At 51.0% G+C, this 25,639-nt stretch overlaps 1 protein-coding gene across 2 annotated transcripts in view; it reads right to left on the reverse strand.

The window, feature by feature from the left end:
• Window positions 1-25,639, reverse strand: part of PIK3C2B (phosphatidylinositol-4-phosphate 3-kinase catalytic subunit type 2 beta) — a 497,568-nt gene that overhangs the window by 75,137 nt on the left and 396,792 nt on the right. For both annotated transcript variants that reach the window (XM_069633113.1, XM_069633114.1), the window contains exons 23-25: window positions 22,832-22,968; window positions 6,522-6,691; window positions 1,493-1,649 (exon numbers count right to left, since the gene is read on the reverse strand). In XM_069633113.1, coding sequence (XP_069489214.1) covers window positions 1,493-1,649; window positions 6,522-6,691; window positions 22,832-22,968 — 464 coding nt within the window. The remainder of the gene's footprint in view (window positions 1-1,492; window positions 1,650-6,521; window positions 6,692-22,831; window positions 22,969-25,639) is intronic.

The following is a 25,639-nucleotide window of genomic DNA, read 5'->3' on the forward strand; positions in this document are numbered from 1 at the left end:
ACAGCGGAAGCAGAGGGTGTATAAGCGGTCCGCGGGGCTGGTCTGTACGCAGTAGTGGACGCTGGTCTATATACACAGTAGTGGACGCTGGTCTGTACACAGTAGTGGACGCAGAGGGCGTATTAGCGGTCCGTGGTGCTGGTCTGTACGCAGCAGTGGACGCAGAAGATGTTTAAGCGGTCCGCGGGGCTGGTCTGTACACAGTAGTGGACACAGAGGGTGTATAAGCAGTCCGTGGGGCTGGTCTGTACGCATCAGCAGACGCAGCGGGTGTATAAGTGGTCCGTGGGGCTGGTCTGTACACAGTAGTGGACGCTGGTCTATATACACAGTAGTGGACGCTGGTCTGTACACAGTAGTGGACGCAGAGGGCGTATTAGCGGTCCGCGGGGCTGGTCTGTACACAGTAGTGGACACAGAGGGTGTATAAGCAGTCCGTGGGGCTGGTCTGTACGCATCAGCAGACGCAGCGGGTGTATAAGTGGTCCGTGGGGCTGGTATGAACACAGCAGTGGACGCAGAGGGTGTTTAAGCGGTCTGCGGGGCCGGTCTATACACAGTTAACACAGTAGTGGACGCAGAGGGCGTATAAGCGGTCTGCGGGGCGGTCTGTACACAGTAGTGGACGCTGAGGGCATATAAGCAGTCCGTGGGGCTGGTTTGTACGCATCAGCAGACGCAGCAGGTGTATAAGCGGTCCGTGGGGCTGGTATGAACACAACAGTGGACGCAGAGGGTGTTTAAGCGGTTTGCGGGGCCGGTCTGTAAACAGTTACACAGTACTGGACGCATAGGGCGTATAAGCGGTCCGTTGGGCTGGTCTATACACAGCAGTAGACGCAGAGGGTGTTTAAACGGTCCGTGAGGCTGGTCTGTACGCAAAGCGGACACAGAGGGTGTATAAGCGGTCCGTGGGGCTGGTCTGTAGGCAGCAGTAAACGCAGAGGGGGTTTGAGCGGCCTGTGCTCACAGTCGCATGGTACAATGTGTTCTTGCTTGCCAATCTGTGTACCTGCCATTCTAGAATTAGAATGTACGAATACCAGGAGGCACATACATCCCTAGTACGTCTGTACACCTGGGATTCCACCTCAGCCTTTCACGGGGTACGCTATATAGGGCCCCAAACAGGCCAGCAAGGCAACGCAGTGACCTTTGGCATTGTCTCACCTCAATTAATAAAAAGTCCTTTCCTCAAATTCTCAAGCAATGCATTGTAAAAAAATAAAACAAAATAAAAAAAAAACAATTTGCCCTAAATTGCTTAATTTCCAAAGAACACCATGATGTCCTAACGTTTGCACTAGTGCTAGTTCTTGGGGGTTCGCCCCCCACCCCCATTTGTGACTTCAGTGAACGTCTCCTCTTGGGTCTACCACTGGAGGACTCGCTTGATGATAGGAGTTGTCCTACCAGCTGCCTCTATAGGCAGACAGGACCCCTCCCAGCATCCTCTGGGCCAGCAGATCCTCCCTCGTGCAAAGTGCCTCACCAGCCCCAGCAGGTTCAGGAAGAGGTGCGTGTGCTTCCGGATCAGGTTGTAGGCCTGGCAGCAAAGGTCCACGAAGTCATGGAAGCGGCTCGAAGGTTTGTCCCCGCCGTTGATGACATACGCCATGTCTGATGTGAAGACAAAGGGGGCCCGGTCCCTGCAACGGAAGGTGGGAGAGCACAGTTAGCAGGGGCAGGAAGCGAGGCCTGAAAGACCAAGGAGAAGGCCAGCATTCATACAGAGAGGCAGAGAGAGGCAGAGAGAGAGACAGAGAGGGACAGAGAGGCAGAGAGACACAGAGAGAGACAGAGAGAGAGAGAGAGAGAGAGGGAGGGACAGAGAGAGAAACAGAGAGAGAGAGGCACGAGGTGAAATCAGAGAGCGGAAGGCACTGCTTAAGAGGTAGCTGCTACGGGGCAGGGACGGCGCCAGGGCTTTTCAACTTTGCTAGTTGAAATAGGCCTTCATCAGTCGCCTCTGGGTTGACAGTCTTAGCTTAATGCAAATACTTCATTAATTTAGTACATTGAAAGTCTGCTTTGCAGCACACGTTCAAGGCTGCCATTGCTGGCGACATTAGCCCGTCTACTCCCCTCGGAGCGCTAGCTCTTACACCCCCCCACACCTCGTAGCCAAAGAAAGAGTATTTGCTTCTTTAAGTTGGGCTTCAGCTCTCACCTGGGTGCCTTTCTTTGTACTGCCAGCAGAGGCCAATGAACCTGTCTTGTGATGATCTGCAGCTACTCAGCCCTCCCTAAGTTGCTTTATCCAGGATGTTCCCATGAATGGGTCACAAGGTGGGGCAGATGGTGTGCGGATGGATACCCCATAAGAAAGTATAAAGTGCCATACAAATGCTCAATAAAATAAATAAATAAATAAGTAAATACCAGTCTTCACAAACTAAAGGCTGTGTCACGAACTGTGAACCTACCGGCCAAAGACAGGCCTCAATAAAAGGGTTAACTTATCACAGACTGGCAAGGTGGGGGGGCAAAATATTTAGAAATGGCTCCCACAAACCTTCATGGTGGGGGCGGGGGGAGAAGAAACTGTTACATCTACAAGAAAAGTCACGGGACAAACAATAAAAATTCAAGGCGTTTGCAGTAAGCTACTTTAAATGAAAGAGGATGTGTTGGTGTCAAGGGGTCCCACTGGTCTCTGCTGGCTATCGCTGCACCTTTGTACACAAGCCTCTGCCCGTTTGCCACTTCCTTGCGGACCCCAACTGCCAGGAGCTGTTCTGTTCCTTTTGGTGTCCCTCTGCCACTTAAAATCCCATAGATAGTAAAGCACATCAGACAAAAGCAATTCTATTTAACAATTCATCCATTACAAAGAGTGCCACACCCACGTCTCGTCTGCAAGAGCTTGCGGGCGGTATTTCGCCTCACTGAGGCTTTGCCAGGTTTCCCGTGCCAGCTTTGTACCTTCAGTGGAGGGGCCGTACTGGCCAGTAGCGGCCTGCCAGCCCTAGCTAACCAGCAGAGGGGAACTAAGGCCATGGACGGCCTAGGGCGGCGACGCCATTGGGTTTCCTTGCTCCAGAAATGGCTAAACTAGAGGATTTGGTGATGTGTTCTCAGAAGCGTGCTCCATTGGACTAGCCACATCCATTCGGACCTAGAGTGCGTGTACACGTCGTATAGAGAGGGAGGGTGGCAAATACCAGGCCTGGAAGACCCGCGTGGGATTCATCTTAGAATGTAACATTGGAGCGGACTGTGGGGCGTAGGCTCTGGTTGGCTAGAAATAACCGGATCCACAGCGGGGTACCCCGAAACACGTGGACATCAATGCAGAAAGTGTGTGGACCCAACTCCCTATCACTATTATGGTGGGTTTATAAAGAGAACCTTAATCTGTTGGTGAGTGGAATAGGCCATGGAAGTTGGCACCCCACAGTGCTTTGCTGCCTGACTGAACTAGAGGAGACGTTCCGGGAATGGCCAGTAGGAGGCGCTGCGGCATGTTTGGCGGGATCTCCTGTGACATAGGCCACAGACAGCACACATCGGTTAAGAACGGCTAGTCGGGGCTACAGGGTTTTGCCGCAGCAAGGCAAGCGCCCCCAAATATGTGGCAAAGGTACGGATGGTGCATCGCATGGACCCTATCCAGGGCCCATAAATCCTTGCACCTTCTAGAAACCCTCATGAAGTGTGGCGAGAAGTTCTTCTCGGGCGTGCGCATGATCAGGGTTCCTGGAGGCCTGAAGCGCTGGCGGTTATACAATAACTTGTAGGTTTCCATAGGTTTTGGAAGGGACTCGCACTCCAAGACTTAGCCTCCCACCGGACACAACGAAGAATTCCTCTGGGATAAAGGTGGTCGCAAAGTGCACCCTGAAAGAAGGGACAGGTTGGTACCTCAGCAATTTCTAGGTCCATGGTACTGATGCAGTTTTTCACAATTTGGCAAGTTTGAGGATTCATGTCCCGGGGGTTCAGGGGGTACAATACTTAGTTAGACATATGTGGCTAGTGAGGTTTCAATACAGCTACAGGAGGGATCAGTAACCTGCCGTTCACTAGATGTTTCGGACTACAACTTCCATGATCGATCACCATTGGCTAGGGCTGGTGGGAGTTGTAGTCTATAACCACTAGGCAGCCAAAGGTTGCAGGCCGATGGGTTCCCGGGCGCGAGGCAGCAAGCTTGGCAGAGATTGTGTCGCAGCGCATTGTACATTCGTGGACGCCTCCAGTGAAGTCATTACATGGAATGTTCCAAACGTTTAGTATCCTGATAAGGGGGAGGACTCCCCAATGCATGGCTGGAATTTCCAGGCAGTACTCTGCCCGTCAGGTCCAGAATGAGCCAGTATTGCCTGGCGGCCATTTCAGCTTCCAGTTCCCACTTCACACCAAGAGCGTCAGTGATGCTGGAAAGGAGGTGTCCTGGGAGGCGATGCGGGTGATTGCCTAGCCAGCCCCCCCCCCCCCCCCGCACCACCCCCTGTGCTTCTCGAGGGATAGGCTTGGGCGATGCTTTTTGGTGATCTGTGTCTGACACGGTTTGATGGTTCTGTAGCGTGGGTGTGGTCCAGGCGGTTATAGTGATTGTGATGAAGTTCTGACCCGTGCACGACAGACACTCAGGAGACCACCGATGGGCTGGCTCTGGTTGGGTAGAAGTAGCAATCCACATCGGGGTGCCCCGAGACCAGTGGCGCCGCTAGGGTGGGGCGGAGGCGTGGGCCCCTCCTCTGAAATCCTGGCTACTCACTCTGCAATGCTGTGTGCGCGCGCGCGCGCGCACACACACACACACACACACACACACACACACACACACACACACACACACACACACACACACACACACACACACACACACACACACACACACACACACACACACACACACACACACACACACACACACACACACACACACACACACACACACACACACACACACACACACACACACACACACACACACACACACACACACACACACACACACACACACACACACACACACACACACACACACACACACACACACACACACACACACACACACACACACACACACACACACACACACACACACACACATGTTAAGTTCCCTCAGCTGTCAAGAGCAGCCCCTCCAATCAGAATCTAGCGCACAAAACCGTGAATGGTTTCATGCCTACATTCCGGTGGGGGGTGCAGTGGGGTTTGGTAGTTGGTGTGCACAAGAGCTTCTCTGCAGGAGTGCTTGTGACGTCACCCATTCCCCTTCATAGGCGGCCACCCTACTTGTGTCTTTGACCCCTTCTGTGCCCCCCACCCCTAAATGTGATTCCTGACAACACCACTGCCCGAGACTTCCAAACACTAACGCAGAAAGTAGGTTTACCAAACATCAATATTTTGGTTGGTTTAAAAAAAATGTAAGAAAATAACTTCTCCCGGTAAACTGAGACTACAATAGGTCATTCGAGCTGAAAAAACGAATGGATACCAGCGCTAATTTGCATACCCATAATGCCTTGCTGTGTAGCGCCGAGCTGGAGGTGAACCTTCAGGGTTAGCCAATTCAAAGGCAGGCCCTTAACAGCATGGCACGATGCCCCGTGGAAGAGCAGAGGCCAATGCCCCCCCTCGCCCCCCCTCAGTGGCTAAACTACCGTTCTGATGATGTCCATCAAACATGATGGACACAGAGAGGCCTAATGATGATGGGGGCGTGGAACAATTTAAGGGGTTGGGGGGGCCGGGGGGGGCTGGTGATTCAGTGCAGTATCGGAGGAGGGCACAGGACAAGTTTCACCATCAAAGGAGGTGGGCATATTATATCAGTGCTTTGACGGGTGATCTTCCAGACTACAGGGGCCATCACTGCAGATGGTCACAGAGGAGCGCGCGCACCTTCTTCTGGAGAGAGGACTACACTCTTCAAAACCACAGTCTCATTCTATGGAAATGTGCCTTTTCCAGGAGTTCCTGGAATGGGCATGGCTGGTCCAAACGCCGTCCCTCCGCAATCGGGTTCATAAATTCCCCCCTGCCCCTCACCCCCCCGCTCTCCCCTCAACTTCATAAGCAAAGCAACTGCAACTTTTCACTGCCCTTATATTATGGCCTACAACGCCTATTTGTTCTAGACAGAATAGTCAATAGTGAGGGATTCTGGGAGATGTAGGCCACAACATCTGGAGAGCCACGGGTTACAGGCTCCTCCTCTAAAACATACTAATAACCCAGTGTCAGCCATATAGATTTGGGTCGCATGTTTTGGCATCGTTTGCCTTCGTTGGGAGAACTTGACTGCTCATTGCTGACCTTGCACCCTATAAATAGAAATCCATCCCCTGTACCTCACGGCGAGAACTTACTGTCCAGGCTACACAGACCTCTGACGCTCAGGGGGGCCTGTAGCCAACCGTACCTTCTAGAGAACTCCTTGCTACCTTGGACAGCTAGGTCCCAAATGCCCAGATAAGGAAACGTCCCCACCCTTGCCTCCACCCACATCAACACACCGCTTCTTACCACGCCAGCCTCACTCACTCACTCACTCACTCACTCACCGCTTGATGTTGCCAAACATCTGGGCGTGGCCCAAGAACCTGCCGAAGTCAATGTGGAACATGTGACCGCTGGTCTTCAACATGATGTTATCATTGTGGCGGTCGCAGATCCCCAGCACGTACGTGGCCACGCAGCAGCCCGCGCAGGAGTAGATGAAGTTCTCCACCGCCTGTGAGATTAGGAGTGTACCACAAGGTTAACACAGAGGGGGGGAGAAGAGCAGCGAAGGGAGATAGAAAGTCAAAGGGGTGGAAGAGCAGAGAAGTGCACAGGTGAGGAGAAAAGCCAGCGAGATGCAGTGATGTGAAGAGCCGTTGAGGAAGGAGAAAGGCAAGAGTGGGGAGAAATAGGCGAGGGACCGACAGAAGGAAACGAGAAGCAAGAAAGAGAACAGGTAGGGAGAGAAGCAGAGATTAGCAATGACCAGGGTGGGACCAGGCCAGAGTGTGAAAAGCCAGGGAGGTTGGGCGAGGTGAGGAGAGTATAAAGTTCAGATGAAGAAGGAGGTAGGGGTTAGTGGAGGAACATAATGGGATCGAATCAGGAAAAACAAGAGCAAATATTATTTGTTCAAATAAAACACCCCTCTTTTTCAACCTGCACACACTTACTCCAGCTGGCAGAGCAGAGTTCACATGCAAACTTTCATAGTAAAGAGGTTCATTGCGATTGTGTTCTGGATTTATAGCTGTTCTAGAGGCTGTCAGTATCACAGGCATTTTAGATCACCCTACTTTGCATTAATTCCCAGTGAGGAATTCGACCATGTGCACAGGCATTTTTTTATATTTACACAAGCAATTGAATGATGGGAGATCAACCTCGGAAAATGTGTGGGACTAAGCCGCACACATTTTCCTATGCTCACTGCACAACAAACACATACAGACTACAGAGGTGCAGTCCTCCTGTCATGTTCATTTGGAATGTGACAGCCAGGAGTACATGAAAGCAGCAAGAAGATGAGGGCAAAACCTTCCTCCTGCCATGGCCAGCCTAATTAAATATCAAAGGCTCCATGGATCTGCCCTACCCTTGGTCTGCCTGCTGGTGACCGTGCATACTGATTAGTTCATTGAAGCAGGCCTGCGGGAGGCCTGGTCGCAGGACTGTCAAACGGGACAGGAAACCCAACACCCTTTTGATATGCATCTTTGTCAACTTGAAGTCAGCTCCCACCCCTTTGTATGAAGGGCAGCGAATGTCACGTCAGGGGCAACTGTTTACAGTAGGCAACCCCTGCAGGGGGAGCCCCTTTCAGAGGGAAGAAATATGCGATTTGATGGAGACAGGCTGTTCTTGCCATAACTTCAAGGTAGGCCTGAACTTTGATCAGGGACCAACAGAGAGCTCAATTAACCAGAGACCCTTTGATCCACAGCAGACAGGAAGATTGGTGGGACTTCGTACATGTTTTCACCCCTTTACCTTTCCTGTTACAAAGCACTTTGGTTATGACCTCATGCATAACAGAAGATTGTTATTGGGGCCCAGGACTGGTTAATTAAAATAGGCTTAGCCTGCACCAATCACTGAAGCCCATTTTGCTTTAAAATAGGGCTGAGCCCCCCTCTTAGCAGATCATCCAACGACTTCGAAAAAAGTAAGGAGGAGGAATCATCTGGACTCTGGCTAATGGTACAGACTGCCTTACAACTTCCGCCAGTGAAGCAGGGCCGGGATTTCCAAGAGGGAAGCAAGATCCCTCCCAAACATCTCCCAGGGAGCACAGGGAGATAACGAACTCAGAGGACCCGTCCAGCAGCTCCAGAACCGGTACCCAGCCAGCACACAGCGTGCCCTGCCACATTCTGCCAGCAAACTTCCTAGGTGGGAAGTGCCAGAGAGTCTCTGAACAAAGGACAAGGCCGTTGCCTGCAAACACTCTCCTCAGGTTTCGGCCGTCCACCTTAAAGGACGACCCAAGCCCAGCGAAGAAGCTAGGAGGCGGGCATTGACAAGCATCAATCAGTGTCCATCTTTTAAGGACATTTACGAGACAGTCGAGCCCTCGACCCATGACCGGCTGGTGGAGGCACCTCGACCAGCATTCCAGATCCGGCAACCAGCACAGAGATAGCGATTCTTGACCCTGAGCCGCTGTGTAGGCATGCCTGCAGCTGTCCATCCACCCTCGCTCCCGAACTGTCTGCCGCCCGATACCTGCAGCGGTCTTCTGTCTTCAACTCTGTCGCAGGAGCTGTAAAGTTTCCTGGAACCAACTCCATCCTGTCGAGCAAAAGGATAATCTCGAGCACCAGGTACATTGTGGTTCTGTCCTCCTGGTCCTTCTCTGAAGGCCCCTAATGACATTTACGACGCCTTGCTCCCTTGGTGCTCAAACCAAATAACCTTGAACAGTTAAGACTGATTGCTTTACCAACTACCCTCCTATCAGTATAGAGACTGCATCCCTTTCCTTCGTGAAACTGTCTGTCCTCTGTGTTCCTTTACAGGGTGAGTTGTATTTTGTAGTGTGCTAGAACTGTCTGTTGTAATAATAATAAATTAGATATTTTGATACAACCTTGACTGGACAGCCCCTTTTATCAATGGGTAATAATTTTATTTTCGCGGTGTTGCAACTAACCACCAATCCACGACTTTGCAGAGATAAGCCTGCCGTTCTGTCCACGTTACCAAAATTAGACAAGGAGGTTTATAATTTGCTTGTGTTTCCAATCTGTTTGGAACCCTTCTGGTGTACTAGGGGTGCGAGGCTGATTGATGCTTTAGAAACGGATATTCAACCCTGGACCACTGGTCCCCTGGAAGTTGATTTGCTACACTGTTGAAACATTTTTTTCAATTATACAATCTATTAAATAAACATGTTTTGATTATTTGATCGAGTGCAACGTTACGTAAACAAACGTTTCTTCTTCCAATAGCCAATCACAACCTAGTGAGATAAATTACAAATGCACTCCGAAAAATCTTTTACTAGAATGTTAGCAAAACAAAATACAGCCGCTAAACTCGTGTTCCAGAAATACGCGTTACCACTGTGTGAGCCGTATGAAATACCTGTTTCGACATCGACTCCAAACTGCTAGACCAAGTTCACCAAATTTTTATATGAAATTTGGTGAACTTGAGTCAGCAGTTTTGAGGAAATATTGTAACATATTTCATGCAGAGCGATTTGGAAACTTTCTACACAGATTCAGAGTGAAACAATCATGGGGGGCGGGCGTGGTTGGGTGGGGACAGAGGATTAGTTCAAATAGGCCCAGGTTATACGCTAAGAAAGCGGCCCAAAAGGAGAGGAGACTACCCTTCTGTGCCTATAGGATACCACCTGTAGATACCGGCAGGAAGTCCATGCTACGCCCTCACAGGCCTTAGATTGCAGCGGCATGGGGTGAGTCACTGAAAGGTAGGCAGGAATGGCTGGGTGTGGGGGGAGTCATCTATGCCAGCAAACGCACTGCCCGTAATATGGCTATGCAGGGTGCCCTTTGCACTTTGTAACATGGACACTTTTCCCGTACGTGCCGGTGACGGACCTCGGTCCACAAGCCCACCCTATTTTATGGCACATAATAATAGTGCCACGGAAGCGTTTGCCGTTCATTCCCAAGTGCCACGGAAGCGTTTGCCGTTCATTCCCAAGTGCCACGGAAGCGTTTGCCGTTCATTCCCAAGTCCAGCCCAGGTTCTATGGAAATCCTGCACCGTATTTCCTTGCATTTGAAATGTTTTGGCTTATGCATGTCTACCCGAGGCCATATGAACCCTCTTGCCCTATTAGTGACAGTCCTACTTTGCAATAGGACTGTAGGAAGTGGGTCCTACATGCAGAAGGCTGAAACAGGACGCTCTGGAGGGATGCCCAGAGCAATGCCAATGGTTAGGATTCATTCCAACCCTTCCTGAAAGCTCTCGATTAGGGTTATTTACATGGACAAACTAAAGCAATGTTCCTAGGGGCAAAGTGTGAGGGGCCAGTAATGCGAGGCGGCAACTGCTCGTAGTATTTAAGATCAAACATGTTATTAAAGTAAACGTTTGCAAAATAAGCTGCTTGCCCTACTCCATCAGGGAATTCCCTACCTAGTCTAAAGGCCGAGGGAACCGCTCCTAACGTAGGTAAACTGGCCAATGGGCGGGCTAGCACCGCAGCAAGGCTACCGGCGCCGATGCATCGCTTCGACACGCTGCTGTTCGGTGGTGTAAATGGAAGCAATTTATTGGCCGATCCCACAAGTGCCAGGGTGGGGGCAGAGTTTAGAGGGAGAGTTCGGAGGTGGGCAAAGCTGGCAATTGAATTCCACTCAAAGAAAATGTTCCAAGTAAGAGCTTAAAAATGTAGCAGTTTCTTTCATGCTGCTTCTGTTCAAACTCCAACATATACCTCAATTCCACTTTAAATCACTTCCGTGGCAGTGGCGCCCCCAAAATATGCTTTAAATCCTGCCAAGGTGCTCCCCCTCACTGCCTCTGCACTTGCCTTGGCTTTTAGTGAGATCACAGCACAGGCAAGCATGAAGTCGAGGCAGTTTGCCCCCCTCTGCTGCCCGCCAATCCCCTGCCCCGACACCCTTAGACGGGCAGCCACAGCGGCCAATCCACCAACAATCATTGTCTGTAGCATCCGAAGGAAAGGCCTATTGCTAGATTGGACAGCACGGCCAAATAGGTACACCCACAAAACCAAAGCAACTGGGAAACTGTTGGGAAAACAGTCCGCATTTCTCTGCTATGAATTGCACTGCGAGACCCGCTTTGGAACACTCGTGTGTTCACGAGGCTGGAGTTGGAGACTGCCTGGGCCCCTTGCCAAGGGCAAAAGGTGTGCTCCACACACAGGAGCATCCATCTTTATGCTTTCAGTGAAGCTGATGGTGAGGGCCTGGCATGATGGTGTGCCAGACCAGACCATATCTCTCGTACACATACACACAGACACACCACACCCCCCCCCCCCTCCCACTGCCATCAGCTGCATTCAGCACTGCACCACACATCTGGTTTCCACCCAGTCTGTAACGTAAATCATGCCCCAGCTCTCTCTGGGGTGAAGGAGAGGGCTCTCCTGGAGTCTCTGTCCCTCGGAGCGCAGCCAAGGGCTCAGAACTCACAGAGCAGGTTAGGGTCACTGAGCCCGTAGACTTAAAGCACAGCCGTGTGTTGTTTCTCTGCATGGGCCGGCAGAGTACTCCAACTCTGCACGAGCCTCCAGGCCTGCAACAACACACAGGCACAACAATGGATCTCTGTCCCTGGGAGCGGATCTGAGGGCATGGTCATCTGATTGCCTTCAACATCACTGAGGGAGAGACACTCCCTCATTACAGCACGCAGGGCTTTAAGTGGGGTAAGAAATCGAGGAGGGCCCTCATTTGGCAGCGTGGCTTGTGGGAGGGGTGTGGCCTAAAAAAGTACGCAAACGGTAAGGTACGCACACACATATATATATATAAATGTTATATATTTATGTGCGTACCTCACTATGGTCTGTGAACTATGCAAGACATCTTTTCTAAACATAGAAATATGTAACATATTTCTGTTTATAAAAGATGGCTTGCAAAGTACACACACCATAGTACGGTACGTACACACATATATAACATTTATATATATATTTGTGTGCAAACCTTACCGTTTGCGTAATTTTCAGACCATCTTTTTAAACATTTCATGTTTATAAAAGACGGCTTTGAAAGTACACAATTCAATCCATCTTTTACAAAGCTTTGCCGACGGACAAAGACGCCTCAGGCTTAGTCAGTCAAAGCTCTATAAAAGATGGCTTGAATTGTGTACTTTTCAAGCCATCTTTTATAAACCTCGAAATATGTCGAGGAATCCCCAGGTTCGCCGAGGGTTAAAGACGCCTCGGCCACCTGGGGAAACAAAGGGACAGTAACTGCCTCTGGTGATCCCTCGCGTGAGGGGTCACCAGAGGCAGTTATTATGACTGACGGGAGTGGCAGCCAAGCTGCTACTTCTGTCAGCTAGCCTGACTTCATTGCGGGCGCATCTCCGGGCGCGGCTGCAGTGGGATGATGTGTCCCGTCAATGTTGCGCTAGGACTCGGGGCCCCGGCAGGGCCCCGGCTCAGCCCCACTTTTTGGGGACTGTCAGGGCCCGGGCCCAGCAGGCCCAGGCCCACTTAAAACACTGACAGCACGTCTCATCCCTTGGAGCTAAGTTGGGGCCTCAGTGTTCTAATCTTCTCTCTGTGCACACTCTAGTACGCAGAGCAGATGAGAGCATCAGTGAAAGCCTGGTCGTTCCTTCAAGGCCAGGGCTGACGCAGGCCGGATTCCGAGAACACATTTTGCTGGATCTCGGACCCGGTAAAATCCAGCCCAATGTCCAGGGCTACTGGTGTTTCAATGACTGCCAAACTTAAATCAACCCAGTGCTGGCCCCAGGTCTAGCAGCATGCTCGGTGCCATTTCTGGGTGCCCTGCTGCACCACCCAACGTTCTAACAGCACTGGTGCATTTTTCTGACAGGCGACAGCTAATAGACTTAAGAAATGAACTTGATTGGCAGCCGGGAGGATAGCTTGGGTGCAACACGCTGGTCTTGGATGCAAGACAGCGCAGAGCACCGGTTCAGATCCCGGTCAAGGGCTGCAGCCGCCAGCTGTTCAATCCATCAAGAACAGAATCTGTGTGAGCCGCCTGCTGTTCTTGATGGTGTGGCTGGGGCACAGCAGGTTGCCTGAATAGGCGCTGGCGCCACTACCACACCGGACTGCAGTTTGGAGTCGGCAGATAGAAAAAGTAATTGACTGACACTTTACATTGTGTGAGCTGGCAGCGGCCTTCATGCGCAGCGCCCCTGTGCCACCGCACCACTTGATTGGACCTTGAGCTGGCTCTGGGGCAACCTGTCTTGGTCAGCATATCTGAGCACCTGAAGACCAAACAAACGGCAGCGCTGTGCGGTATAAAGCCCATTAACATAGCATACATATGTGTGCCATTACTAGGGAGTAGACACGCGTGCACTGCGTTGATTAATCTTGCTATGAATTTCCTCTCATACAAACCAGTACAAGACACAAATTAGAGACAGTTCTGTAACTGACCACACGAGGGCAATGTTTCCCAACATTGGAAACATAGGGAGGCAGTCACTAATATTAACACCAAATTTGATTTGTAGACCCAACGTGAATAACACTAGAAGTAAACAAGACTGGGCAGGGTTTATAGATTTTTCTACCATATCCAAAAATATCAAACCTCTGCTTACCTAAAGTTTTGTACACTTAATATACACATTGATAGAATCACGTCTATGTACTCGGGCAGACCTACTGCCACGCACAGGTTTTCAAGTGGCATCCCTCTGCCCGGGTTTGGATGCATTTCTTTGTGAATTCAAAGCAGTGCCACTGAGCTATGCATCAACAATAGGATGTGACGAATCCAAGAGGTGGTTCACGCCACTCTAGCCAGCATTGCTCTCCCTCCTTAGAGAGGGGCGGGGCCCTAGGAGTCTCGGGAGGATAGCTCAGGGGCAACGTGCTCACCTGGGAAGCAAGACGACGCGGAGCAACACAGGTTCGAGCCCGGGTCCGCGCTTAGAAACCTCTGGGTAATAAGCGCGTTATAAATAACCTATCATATCATATCATAGTCTGCCCGTGCCTCGGGCCGGCTCGATGGCCGCCCCTCCCTCACTACCTGCATAGCACGATCCACTGAGTGGTTAGTGAGAGGGTTAAATCGGCATGAAGGAGAAGTGGCAGACAGATTGCTAATACTGGCGCAGATTCCCAATGGAGAAGAAAACCAAAGCAGTGTACGTTTGGCAGCAGCCTCACAAATAGGGGAAGGCTTAAGTGGGGCAGTCTACTGTCCTGGTTCACCAGGCTGGCTGGCTGCCCCCCCTTGGTTATTGCCCGTCAGTCTCTCCCTCCCGAGTATCCAACACCAGCCACAAAAACTGTACTTCGGGTAACGTATTCTCTTTGCTGTTTTGAACTGCTCTGCCTGCCAGGAGAATTCTAGACTTAGACGGAGGAGTTGCATTGCAGTAACTTCATGTTCTCACACATTCTGCACATTCGTGCCTTGCCCCTTCCTCTTGATACCCCTTAACAAAAAGCAGATGACAACAGAGCAGATGCTGCACTTGAAAATGGCCGCTGGGGGTTCCTTACGACCAAGCTCGTCTCCATATGGCGATTCTGGGGTGAGCCGGTCCTCCACCAAGAGCCTCCTTTAGGAATGAATAACCCTGTACGGCCCGAAACCGCTCCCTTTGCGCCAACATACCACAGAGTGTGTACTGCACATCGCACAGCGACCCAGGTGTTGCCTGCATTGACAACCTTCCCAACCACACAACCATTGAAGGAGGAAACAAGCCTGCTTCAGTCCGCCAAGCACCCCTCCTCTAGCTGAGCCATGCCGAGCAGCAGCTATGCCAGCCCACCCACCTCTGCAAGGGAAGCAGAAGTATCTGAACACTGCCCATGCCTTGAATTTGCTCCTCTGCCCCTACGAGTAAGAGCCATCCCTTCCAACTAGGGTGGCCACCTTTTTGAGATCCTTTTGCGGGACAATTGCCCACAAGGCGGTGATGACGGCCCAGCATCATTCACATTTGGCCCGCCCCATTGGTAATTTAAATAATTTGTTAATGGCTCTTAACACCTGGCTTAATTGCAATGCAAATGGTTTGTTCTTCGGAGGGGATGGCCACGGTTTTTAACTGCAAGCATGACCATCACGACCCCAGGAACAAAGCTTTAGTATTGGAATGAAGAAAGGTGTCAGAACGTAAACAGCAAGCCTGGAACAGCAGCAGCAGCAGCTCGACTTGCAGGCTAAAAAAAGGAGCCGGCCTGCAGTGCCGCCCAGAGAAAGAAAGCAGCAGACGGCAGCACAGTGGTGTGTAGACAGCCACTTCAGTTTGCAGAGTGGCTGTGCTGGAGGCAGGTTGTCCTGACTTGCTGTCTCCCGAAAGTCACACTCCAGGGAACAAAGTAAGTCGGGACAACTTGCGTCCTGCACAGCCACTCTGCAAACTGCAGGACAGAGTCGCCAAATATGGGACGATCCCAAAAAATATGGGACAGTTGGCCACCCTACTTCCAACCCATGGCATGCACCTTGCCAGCCCCAATACCCTTCCTGCCAGTGCTCTCTCCTACACCGCACCTCCCAGAGACCCATTCCTTGCCAGCACCTACATGCCAGATGGATTCTCTGTCGCGCACCGCCACATGCAGTAAAGGTCACGCCGCTCTTGCTACCTGCGACATTCTCCAAAAGCTTAAACCCATCCTCCAGGCAGGAATCACTATCCTCTTACAACAAGCATTCCCCATGCATTGGTAGATCTCGCCTCCCTAAGCACCAGGCTCGGCACACAGGATGCAGGAACTCTGCCGCCGACCCAGCCTTCTCCGCACCTTTGCCCCTGTTAACATCTACCCCCTTCCTTCCACCCCGCCTTCCTCCATCTCACACCTCCAGCCCCACCTCAGTGCCTAAAAGCAGCATAGGACCTCACGCCAATGCATAGGAAGCAGCCACTTCATCAGTTAGACCTACCAACAAAAACAGTTTGGCTCAACACACACACACAGACTCAAACGACCAAACACCAGAACCCTAACTATTCTGCCCCCCCACCCCACCCTCCCACAAGCGACACCACCAATGGACACATGCACACTGCAGACCACATAAATTTGCACCCACGCCGATACACACATCAGCCGTGCCACGCACAGCACCTCGCCACCAACATCTAAGAGCTCCCAACTCAATTCTAAATGCTCAAGGCCTTCTGACCTCCCCTTACATCGCCACCCGACGGCCACACTCCAAACGCATCACCCATCTAACTGTGTGCACATAAAACCCTTTACCACCTAACTTTCTGCCACCTTGCATCTCACTCAGGAATGCACACCTTAGGCAGCGCACCACTCTTCCGCCCGCCCTCTACTAAATCCAACAACCCCCGTGCAGATCAGATCCTCTGCATCTCGCTAAACACCAGACCGGTAGTTGCACACGCCTCAGACGTTCTAGACCTCATCACACGCAACAAATCAGGCATCCTGGCCATCACAGAAACATGGCTCACCCCCACATCAGGCCCAGCTTTGTCCATCGCCATCCCCTCCAGTTACTCCATCATCTACAATGACAGAACTGACAGAAAAGGCAGAGGTGTAGCGTTTATGTACAAAGATAACCTCCTGCTTCGCCCAGTCAGCTCTATGCAGACTCCCCACTGCAGATCTCCATCAGACAAGCTCACCTGTACACCCAACACCACCAATGTCAGCCTTATTTATCAGCCTCCATGCGTCGCACTCAATTTTAAAGGCAACCTTAACCAACTCATATCTGCCAACCTTAAGCCTTCAACCAAACTAGAGACTTGAACCTTGGCTTCGGAGACCCGACCGAGACGGAGGCTCCCACATTAGCCAAATCCACTTCAGCCTTAGACTGCACCCAACGCATCCTCCAACCTTCACATACTCAAGCTAGGACTCTCGACTGGATTTTGGATCCCAGTTGCAATAGATCCATGCTCTCCAACACCCTGTGCCGCTGGTCTGACCACCATACTAGTCCCATTGAGAGGAGCAATCATAACCATAACAAGACCACCACCTACAAGCCCCTATTCATTTATTTTATTTATTGTTTATTTATATAGCGCTTATACAAAGGTGAAGTGCTTCAAAGCGTTTCAAGGCGGGAAGGGAACAAGGGAATACAGTAATCATTCTTAGGCCTTGAAGATTCGGAATGATCAACACAGATAAACTAGAATACTAGGCCTGATGACATTTCTCCCAGTGCAAGGTCATGAAGTGTTAAGTAGCGACCAAGCTCGGGAGGAGGGTGAGGGTGGGGGGGGGGGGGGGCGATAGACGGTGGGGAACAGGACAGACATCTAACTTGTACCAGTACATTTAGGTAATGCATACATACAGACTGAGGTGCAGGGAACAGAGGGCTTGGGGGAACAAAACGAGTCCGGTCCAGCAGGGACCTAGGTTAAGTGAAGGGAGGTTGCCTCGCTCATGGAGCATTCGCTGAAAGTGCAGTAATGCTGAACAAAGTGCAGCGGCCCAAAGGCAAGTGCAAAAGACTGGCAGGAAGCCCGAGACCTGTAGGCTCTGGAGGTGAACCAGGCAGCCAGTCAGCAAAAACTGGACAGAGCTAGGGAGGAGAAGGGGGGGTGGAGAGAAATGAAAGAAGGTTAGCAGGGGAGAGGGAGCGAGAAAGAGGAAGACAAGAGGAAGGTCTTGAGGAGTTTCCTGAACTTCAGGTGCTCCAGCTCAAGATGGAGAGAGGCAGGGAGGCAGTTCTAGTGGGAGGCAGTTCTAGAGGATAAAGATCTACCCCCAAATCTCTGTTTGTGAAAGCAGCTCAGCCGCAGAGAGTTGGAGGAAGAGCAGAGGGCTCTAGAGGGAGAGTATTTAAGGACCCACCCACCCAGTTGGCTCGCAGCACCCGAAACCTCCCAAGAGGCCTTTCCCGTCCCCAGCTCAACCAACCCCTGCCTGTTCTCCTTGATGTACATACTCTGGTTGATCACTACAACACTATCCTAACCAACGCCATCAACACCTTGGCTCCCCTCAAAGGCTGCAAGGCTATACCAGCCAAACACCAGAACTCCTGGTACACCCCAGTACTCCGTGCCCCAGGCACATTGAAAAGAGCAGCCGGACCTGACTGGCTGGAAATGCCTTCCACAAATGGCAAAGCCTCGCTTACGGAGGCTGCAGTGATTTACAAACGACGCATCCACACTGCCAACGCGGCTAGTTATAGCAATAGGATAGCCAATGTCACCTCCAGCACCCGGGAACTATTCACCATCCTGAGGGACCTTAAAACCCCTACTTTCCCACCAGCAACACCCTCAACAGGAGAATTAGCCACCAAAATAAGATCAATACAAAGTGCTCTCTCGTGGCAGCCCCAACTTACATGGCATCAAGCCCAGACATCCCACGCTTCCAATTCCAACCTATTTCTACCACCAACCTAGAAACTATCATCAAGGGCCTTAAAACCTCCCGCTTTAAAGGTGACACCTGCCCAGCCTCCATTGTCAAAGACTAGGCTGAACCACTATTCTCGCTCATTGCAGCCCTCACAAACTCATCCTTCGCCACTTCCTCTGTGCCCAAAACCCTCTAAGCATCTTGGATGTCCCCCTGCTAAAAAAAAAAACGACCCTAGACCCCACCAATTCCCCACCTATCAACACTGTCCCCTTTCTGCTGAAAATCATTGATAGAGTTGCATACCTCCAGCTCCAGGACTTCCTCGGGTCTCACAACTTCCCAGGCACCGGCCAATCAGGCGCTCACCCCAAGCACGGCACAGACACAGCCCCCCTTGACTTAAGAAATTCAATGCGACGACACTATTGACACAGGCAAACTCTCACTGGTCCTAAGTAGGAGTAGGCTGAAAGCTGGTGTAGGTGTAGGTGTAGGAGTAAGATTAGGTCAAAAGTTTCTGGTAAGTCAAGTGACGACTTGGCAGCTTTTGACCTGGTAGAAGACACTATTCTTGGATATCGATTCACCACTTCAGCTCACTTTCCTGTGACCCTCCACATAATATACCGGCCTCCCGGCCAATGAACCTTCATTGAGGAAGACATTCAAATGTTAGGAAACGACATCAAACCCACTATCAGGACTATAATACTCGGGGACCTAAATCTAGGTCCCACTGACAACTCCGCCGCAGCTGTAGCAAATGCCCTCTCCAACCTCGGCTTCTCTACCCAAACCCACAGTAAAGGCAGAACCTTGGACTGGGTAGCGGATCTGAATAACCAGATCACTACCACCTCCATACTACCCTTCCTCTGGTCAGGCCACCTCATTGTGTCGTTCTCCTTCCAGCCACTGAAACAGCTACCGCCTGCCCCTCCTGCCCACCCACTCACGCTGCTCCCACAAAATAACCAAAGACTCCATCTCACCCCTGCACACACCACTCCTACCCAAAAAAAGAATCCTTGACCCAACAGACCCAGAGACCCTAGCACACATTACTGCAACACTAACCAATGCGGTTAACCTGGTGGCCCCCCTATTGCCCAGGAAAGCCAAACAAGCCTTGACCTTTCTCCTTCTCTGCTCTATTTAGGCTTCTCTATATGTTTGTCTGTCCTGTTAAGTTTCTATGTGCGCCCTGAGGCCTACGGGCATGTTGGCGCTTTATAAGAATTAAAATAAATAAATAGAATAAATAAATAAAAGTGGGTCCCCTCAACTCATGAACTCACGGTTTACCCTAGACCTACTAGCCTTAAGCTTCAGAAAAAGACAGGCAGAAACCATCTGCAGAAATAACCCATCCAATAAATTGAAAGCTTCATTCAACACGATCGCCAAAGAAAATAAACAGGCCCTCATCACAGCCAAAGTAAGCGCCTACAATACTAGAATCACAAATGCTAGCGCTACCTCATAAGACATTTTCAGAATCCTCGGAATTAGAAACACTGTCCACACTCGCCTCTATCACCACCAAAGAGGAGACCTGGTGCATAAACATCCAAAAGGCTATGCGATCAAAATCACATCTCTAACAGAAAATAAAAATGAAACGTGCCCTCATCACTCCTACCACCTCTCCCACTCCCCTCCAACCCCTCTCCTCCCTTCCACTTTAGGGAAGTGTCAGAATTAGAAACGGCCAATATACTCAGAAAGCTGAAACCCTCTTAATGCAAAGAGGGCATCTGCCCTTCGATCATCATCAAAGATTGATCTGAAGCCCTAGTCCCGTTCATCACTAGATTCATAAATGCCTCCTTCTCAACGTGCAAAGTCCCAGCCAGCCTAAAAGAATCATGGATCCCCCCCCCCTACTAAAAAAGCCCTCACTTGACCCATCAGCACCTAATAACTACCGCCCCATTACAACGGTCCAGTTCCTACTAAAAATCTTGGACACAGCAGCCTATGAACAAATCCAAGCCTTCCTAGAATTCAACCACATCCTCGGAATGCGCCAATCAGGCTTTTGGCCAGGACATGGAACTGAATCAGCATTGCTAGACCTAAAAAAAAACAGCTCGACACCTTCAGGGATGAAGGCAAGCCAGCCCTCCTACTCCTCCTGGGTCTGTCTGCCATCTTTCACCCGGTGGACACAACACCCTCTGCCACCACCTCATGGCAGCCGCCAACTTCTCCCATGAGGCCACGACCTGGGTAGCCTCTGTCCTGGAAGGAAGAACCATGAGAGTCTTCTGTGACATTGCAGTTCCCTTCCACCACTCCCATCCCGTGAGGGATCCCACAAGGGTCCTGCGTCTCCCCCTCACTCTACAACATTTTTACCAAACCCCTCTCAGCCTGTACTCCATCGGCACAGCCTACATCAACTACGCCGATGACACCCAAATCCTCATCCCCTTTACTGGCATTAATGACAAACATTCGCTATCAACAAAATATATGCATCAATCCAAGCCTGGATGGCTATGAACCACCGCTGCCTTAACAATGACTAAACAGATAATTCTGGCGGGATCTCCAATCATTTTGAACAAACTTGACTTCCAATATTCAGCTTTCACCATAGATGGCATTCGCATCACTGTCTCAGCATCAGTACAAAACCTGGGTGTCTATTTTGATGCCTCACTCTCCCTCACTAGACAAGTAAACGCCATTGCTTCCTCTGCGTCATACACAGCCAAGCTAAAATGCAGCTAGACAGTTCCTCACACCCACCAGCTGCCTCGCTATCACCAGAGCAACCATAGGAGCGAGACTTGCAACGTCCACTTCGCAAGGACCTCTAAACAGATCAACAGACTTCAGGTGATCCAAAACAATGCTGTAAGAGCAGCCCTCAAAATCTCAAGAAATGATGACATATCAACAGCAAGAAAGGAAGCACACTGACTCTCCATCCGGGAAAGAATCCTCTTCAAAACTCTCTCCATCATGTATAAATGTCTTGCCAACACCGCCCCGAAATATTGGTCTCAAAGAATTCTGAGAGCCAAATCCTCGAGTCCAGTGATGTCCTTCCACGCCCATCGCCTTGTCCCTCCCTCGGTCAAAGAAGCCAGAGGAGGATGCTCCAGCTTCCCTGCAGTGGCAGCACACCACTGGAATGCGATGCCTCCCATCCCCACCTTAAGGACAGAGGAATCCTACAGGCCCTTCCGCAAGGCCCTAAAAACCTTGCTCGTTGCCTAAACACTGCAAGATGATCTAACACTTCCCCTGAAATGTCTTTATCCGTGGGGACAGTCCTCTTGCCCCAGGTACTTTTCATGTGTAAGTGGTTTCAATAGCAGCGCCCTGACGCCCCCAGGCTAAGGCGCTTTACAAATGCAAAAAATAAATAAAGCCACTAAATGGGTTGCATCTTTCCTATCTAACAGGACATCACGAGTCTTCGCAAGTGATGCACTAGCTATGCCTTCCCCCATCACTTGCAGTGTATCCCAATAATATTGGGTCTCTCCCACTTTCTACAAGATTTATACAAAGCCCCTGTGACCTCCTCGACTACCCCGGCACCTCTTACAGAAACTATGCCGATGACACCCAAATCATTATCCCCTGTCTGGCAACCTCCCCAAAGACACAGCCATGGTAAATGCCATCCATAGCCTCTACTTGAACGATGAAAAGACAGAACTTGTCTTGGCTCCCCAAGCTTGACAAGTCCTTCAACTCCTTCACCATCGATGGCCACAACATCCCGCTGTAAAAATTCTGGCAGTCTACCTTGGTGCCTCCCTCAACCTGTCACGATAGATGAATCACACTGCTTCCACTTACACTTATGCCACCAAGCTGATCAATGCCAGCCAACCGCACTTGCATGGCCCGAGCACATCGGAACCCAAATTGGACTATTTTAACTTCCTACTCTGCAGCACTTCTGAAAAACCCTGAATAACCAGCAAGTGGTCCAAAACAATGCCCTTACCTCTGAGCAGCCACCGATTTGTGCAAACATGACCATGTATCTGAAACGAGGAGAGCCCTCTACTGACTCCCAGATAGGGATAGAATAACATTTATCAATGCCTAGCCAGCCACACGCCAACATCTCATCCAAAAGATCAAAAGACAAGTCCTCACAAGACAGCGCTGGCCTACAATCATCACCTGCAGGTTCCGAGATACAATACCAGGTGGAGGCGAGTTCAGCGCTGGTATGGGAAGGCTACCCGCCACATTGTTGGATTTCTGTCGAAAAGGCATAACTATGCTCTCTCCACAGAAACATGCAGTGTCAGTCGGCTGCACTCCCCTGCCAATAGGCCCTCCTGCACCACTAGGAGCCTGCGACTGCCTTACCTTTTCATATTCATCCTCTGAAGGGTTGTGCTTCTGCAGCCAATCAGCCAGCGGGCGATCCTTAAAGGAGCCGGTCACTCCGTGCTCCACCTGGATCTTCCGCAGAGTCTCAGCGCTTGGGATCATCTCCACCATCCCTGAAAAGATCCTTACAGTCACTCACAGGAACACTCAGGAATGGACACCCCAACATCCCTGGGTCACTCACAGGGACACTCAGGAATGGACACCCCAACATCCCTGGGTCACTCACAGGGACACTCAGGAATGGACACCCCAACATCCCTGCAAAGATCATTACTGTCACTCACAGGGACACTCAGGAATGGACACCCCAACATCCCTGCAAAGATCATTACAGTCACTCACAGGAACACTCAGGAATGGACACCCCAACATCCCTGCAAAGATCATTACAGTCACTCACAGGAACACTCAGGAATGGACACCCCAACATCCCTGCAAAGATCATTACTGTCACTCACAGGGACACTCAGGAATGGACACCCCAACATCCCTGGGTCACTCACAGGGACACTCAGGAATGGACACCCCAACATCCCTGGGTCACTCACAGGGACACTAAGGGACAGCCCACCATCCCCGCAAAGATCATTACGGTCACTCACTGGGACACTCAGGAATGGACACCCCAACATCCCTGCAAAGATCATTACTGTCACTCACAGGGACACTCAGGAATGGACACCCCAACATCCCTGGGTCACTCACAGGGACACTAAGGGACAGCCCACCATCCCCGCAAAGATCATTACGGTCACTCACAGGGACACTCAGGAATGGACACCCCAACATCCCTGGGTCATTCACAGGGACACTAAGGGACAGTCCACCATCCCCGCAAAGATCATTACGGTCACTCACAGGGACACTCAGGAATGGACACCCCAACATCCTTGGGTCACTCACAGGGACACTAAGGGACAGCCCACCATCCCCGCAAAGATCATTACGGTCACTCACAGGGACACTCAGGAATGGACAGCCCATCATCCCTGCAAAAATCATTACGGTCACTCACAGGGACACTCAGGAATGGACACCCCAACATCCCCACAAAGATCATTACGGTCACTCATAGGGACACTCAGGAATGGACACCCCAACATCCCTGGGTCACTCACAGGGACACTAAGGGACAGCCCGCCATCCCCGTAAAGATCATTACGGTCACTCACAGGGACACTCAGGAATGGACAGCCCACCATCCCCGCAAAGATCATTACGGTCACTCACAGGGACACTCAGGAATGGACACCCCAACATCCCTGGGTCACTCACAGGGACACTAAGGGACAGCACACCATCCCCGCAAAGATTACGGTCACTCACAGGGACACTCAGGAATGGACACCCCAACATCCTTGGGTCACTCACAGGGACACTAAAGGGACAGCCCACCATCCCCGCAAAGATCATTACGGTCACTCACAGGGACACTCAGGAATGGACACTCCAACATCCCTGGGTCACTCACAGGGACACTCAGGAATGGACAGCCCATCATCCCTGCAAAGATCATTACAGTCACTCACAGGGACGCTCAGGAACGGACACCCCAACATCCCTGGGTCACTCACAGGGACACTCAGGAATGGACAGCCCATCATCCCTGCAAAGATCATTACGGTCACTCACAGGGACACTCAGAATGGACACCCCAACATCCCCGCAAAGATCATTATGGTCACTCACAGGGACACTCAGGAATGGACACCCCAACATCCCTGGGTCACTCACAGGGACACCAAGGGACAGCCCACCATCCCTGCAAAGATCATTACGGTCACTCACAGGGACACTCAGGAATGGACAGCCCATCATCCCCGCAAAGATCATTACGGTCACTCACAGGGTTACTCAGGAATAACAGCCCATCACCCCTGCAAAGATCATTACAGTCACTCACAGGGACACTCAGGAATGGACACCCCAACATCCCTGGGTCACTCACAGGGACACTAAGGGACAGCCCACCATCCCCGCAAAGATCATTGCTGTCACTCACAGGGACACTCCGGGATGGACAGGCCACCATCCCTGCAAAGATCATTACAGTCACTCACAGGGACACTTAGGAATGGACACCCCAACATCCCTGGGTCACTCACAGGGACACTAAGGGACAGCCCACCATCCCCGCAAAGATCATTACTGTCACTCACAGTGACACTCAGGAATGGACAGCCCATCATCCCTGGGTCACTCACAGGGACACTAAGGGACAGCCCACCATCCCCGCAAAGATCATTACTGTCACTCACAGGGACACTCCGAAATGGACAGCCCATTATCCCCGCAAAGATCATTACGGTCACTCACAGGGACACTCGGGGATGGACAGGCCACCATCCCTGCAAAGATCATTACAGTCACTCACAGGGAAACTCAGGAATGGACACCCCAACATCCCTGGGTCACTCACAGGGACACTAAGGGACAGCCCACCATCCCTGCAAAGATCATTACGGTAACTCAAAGGGACACTCCGGAATGGACACCCCAACATCCCTGGGTCACTCACAGGGACACTCAAGAATGGACAGCACATCATCCATGCAAAGATCATTATGGTCACTTATAGGGACACTCAGGAATGGACAGCCCAACATCCCTGCAAAGATCATTACAGTCACTCACAGGTACACTCAGGAATGGACACCCCAACATCCCTGGGTCACTCACAGGGACACTAAGGGACAGCCCATCATCTCCGCAAAGATCATTACGGTCACTCACTGGGACACTAAGGAATGGACAGCCCATCATCCCCGCAAAGATCATTAT

The sequence above is a fragment of the Ambystoma mexicanum genome, chromosome 13 (genome assembly GCF_040938575.1).
Source record: "Ambystoma mexicanum isolate Mex_15411 chromosome 13, UKY_AmexF1_1, whole genome shotgun sequence".
Classification (NCBI taxonomy): domain Eukaryota; kingdom Metazoa; phylum Chordata; class Amphibia; order Caudata; family Ambystomatidae; genus Ambystoma; species Ambystoma mexicanum.